Source organism: Episyrphus balteatus, chromosome 1 (assembly GCF_945859705.1).
Source record: "Episyrphus balteatus chromosome 1, idEpiBalt1.1, whole genome shotgun sequence".
In the NCBI taxonomy this organism is placed as follows: Eukaryota; Metazoa; Arthropoda; class Insecta; order Diptera; family Syrphidae; genus Episyrphus; species Episyrphus balteatus.
Genome location: NC_079134.1, coordinates 67221818 through 67224450, shown reverse-complemented (window position 1 = coordinate 67224450; position 2633 = coordinate 67221818). Strand labels below are relative to the sequence as shown.

The following is a 2633-nucleotide window of genomic DNA, read 5'->3' as shown; positions in this document are numbered from 1 at the left end:
ATGTCTCAAGTACAAATATTTTGTTTGAAAAAAAAAAAAAAAATTTAATTTGTTACCTCGTTTAATTTTTCCTATCTATGAGGTTAAGTAAATTTTTTTTTGTTAATTTATTATTGTATTCAATCTGCACATACTCATTCGTTTGTATAATTCATTAAATTTAATATTTTTTTTGGTACAACCATTATCGTTGATTTCGATTAGTTGCATAAGTCTTTGATCAATTATTGTATAGTGTTATTCATTATTTATTTTAGGTGGTGGTTTATTTTGTATTATTTATTTATTATCTATTTCCTATCTGTTATTAATATAAACTCTAATTGTTATATCAGTTACTCTTCTTGTAAATATAAAGCTTTCATGTACCAGAAACTCGTCCCTATGCATCGACCTATCACGTATAGGAAACCGAAAATTATAATGTGCCAAAACAAGATCCAGTGGATACGAAAAACAAACACTGCCTAAGAAAAACCGATTCAGCAGCTAGCAAACGAATCAACAATTGTTTAGTCTGATGTCGTCTCATATTGACGAAATTCAGAATCAGTATTGTGAACCTGACTGCTGAAAGAGGGAATGAAGAAGTGAAAAAAATTTCAGATTTCATGACCTAATTGTGGCTCAGAAAAAAAAAAAAGAAAAAAAAAAATGAATTCGAGATTCAATAATCCGAATCGGGATTGTTATCAAGATTCACGCATACGAGCACAACTTTTTTCACCACCCACCTTTCTCTTTTGACATTTGTCTGAACGTTCGTTGTAATTTTATTTTAACGTTTCCTTTGTTCGCACAGATTTCGTGCGCAATTACAAATCTAGATTTTATAATCCATTTGCGGTGGAAAATCGGAGATTTTTACACAAAAATCTTAAAAGCAAATGGAAAACCACAAGAGATACCAACTAAAGTATCCTGTAATTGAGGCCGCAGACGGACATGTATGCCCTGTTCTTCCACCTTAATATATACTTCCACTATCAGTGAAGAGATTATTCCAAACCAAAAAAAAAAAAAAAAAAAAAAAAAAAAAAAAATCCCAACCAGTCACACACAATTTTTTTTTGGAACCTATTTGCATAATATTTATGTCAAGAAAATCTCCTTGAGATAAATCATATAATTTATATATAAAAAAAAAATATATCAAGATGAAAAAAAAAACAATAACTACGAAATCTACCTTCAATTAAGAATCGCATCCCAAGTAAAAAAGCGATCGATTAAATCATTCCCTTCCAAAGTGGGATCATTCCTCTGCTAACGATATTCCAAAACATAGTAGAAAGATGATGTACACTCCTGTAAAAGAAAAAAAAAATTATTAAAGGTACTGTAGAACAAATTAACAATAATAATGTTTTTAAAAGAAAACATTTGCAATTCAGCCTCTTCTCTAAAATTAACAATATATTATGTTAATTCCATCCTTTAAGAAAAAACAAAAAACTTTGTTTTAAACATTTATGTCAATATTTACAAATTAATTATATCCAAGAAATTCGCGGCTACTTTTGTTACCTTGACTTGAATTTTGAACTTCCATTCAAAATTTTGATAGAGTTGAGAAATAAGGGAAAGCTGTATCATTGTCTGAGTGTCGTCGATAGTCACTCAATTCATTGGTCAAGTCGTGTTGCATGAGTCTCGCATTCTCTTCAATTTCCGCATTAGTTCGCTGAAGCTCATGAATCGTTTCTTCGTAAGCTAACTCTTGTTCATTGAGTTCGCTCTTGGCAGCAGTAAATTCGGATTTGGAACGTTGTTCTCTCTTACGCATCACAGTCATGTGCTTTTCCATGTCTAGCAGTTTGTTGGATGAGAAATCACATTGTTTAGTGAGTTCACGAACTTTACTATCATACATTGACTCCCTTTCTTGACGATTTCGTGTTGACGTTCGATTTCTTGTTTAAATTTAACAATTCTAGCCTTGGCTTCGATTAAATCGGCACGAATGCGTCGCGACTCCCATGGACTTGGTGGGAGGGATGCATTTAGTGATGTATCAGCACTGGCGATGCGTATAGAATTTGCACTGTCGTTGTTGGAGGCTGATTTGTTGAAAGAAGTGTTTAGGCTTGTCACGATGACTATAAGTAAACATATTTAAAAAAAAAAAATAATAATAAAAATAAAAATGAAAATTATTTACCTTCCAAGCAGACGTCCTCCTTCTTCGTGATGTTGACGTTTGACTCCATTTTTGTAGGAGAGAGTTTCGTCAAAACAATGATGGCCGCCTCGTTAAGAGGGGAAGTAACAAAATCTAGAAAAGAAAAAAAGTAGTAGATTATAGAGATGAGTCCATTTGGTAAGGTAGAGTCGGGAGTAGATCTGTAGAAAAAGAAAAGATTCATGAGATATAATTATATTTCATTCCGGAAATGTAGCCGGATATGAAAGGCAAAAGGAAACCGATGAATTGTTGTTTCTCAAAATCTTCTATAACAAGTAGAAATTGGAAGAAATCTTTTTGGGTTATGGGTTTGTGTCCATGCTATCACTACTATATTCACCTTGTGGTATAGGAAAAGCAACTACTATGACTGTATATCAGTTAGGCACATGATTGGAAATGATTATGACATAGGGAAGACACCTACTAGGGCTATATACCTGATAGG

At 32.4% G+C, this 2633-nt stretch overlaps 1 protein-coding gene across 1 annotated transcript; it reads right to left on the bottom strand.

The window, feature by feature from the left end:
* Nucleotides 1-1456: 1456 nt before the first annotated feature.
* Nucleotides 1457-2245, bottom strand: LOC129906614 (uncharacterized). The gene is made up of 2 exons (XM_055982428.1): nt 2162-2245; nt 1457-2099 (listed from the first exon to the last, which is right to left on the bottom strand). The coding sequence occupies exons 1-2, from the start codon at nt 2208-2210 to the stop codon at nt 1810-1812; spliced, it is 339 nt and encodes a 112-aa protein (XP_055838403.1). The 5' UTR covers nt 2211-2245; the 3' UTR covers nt 1457-1809.
* Between the last annotated feature and the right edge of the window lie 388 nt (nt 2246-2633).

What these genes read in the sequence shown, in the direction of transcription:
- LOC129906614 (XM_055982428.1), bottom strand. Translation starts at nt 2,210, where the DNA reads ATGGAGTCAAACGTCAACATCACGAAGAAGGAGGACGTCTGCTTGGAA. An exon ending in GGAGGACGTCTGCTTGGAAG is followed by an intron (nt 2,100 to 2,161) that starts GTAAATAATTTT and finishes GTTTACTTATAG; the next exon opens with TCATCGTGACAAGCCTAAAC.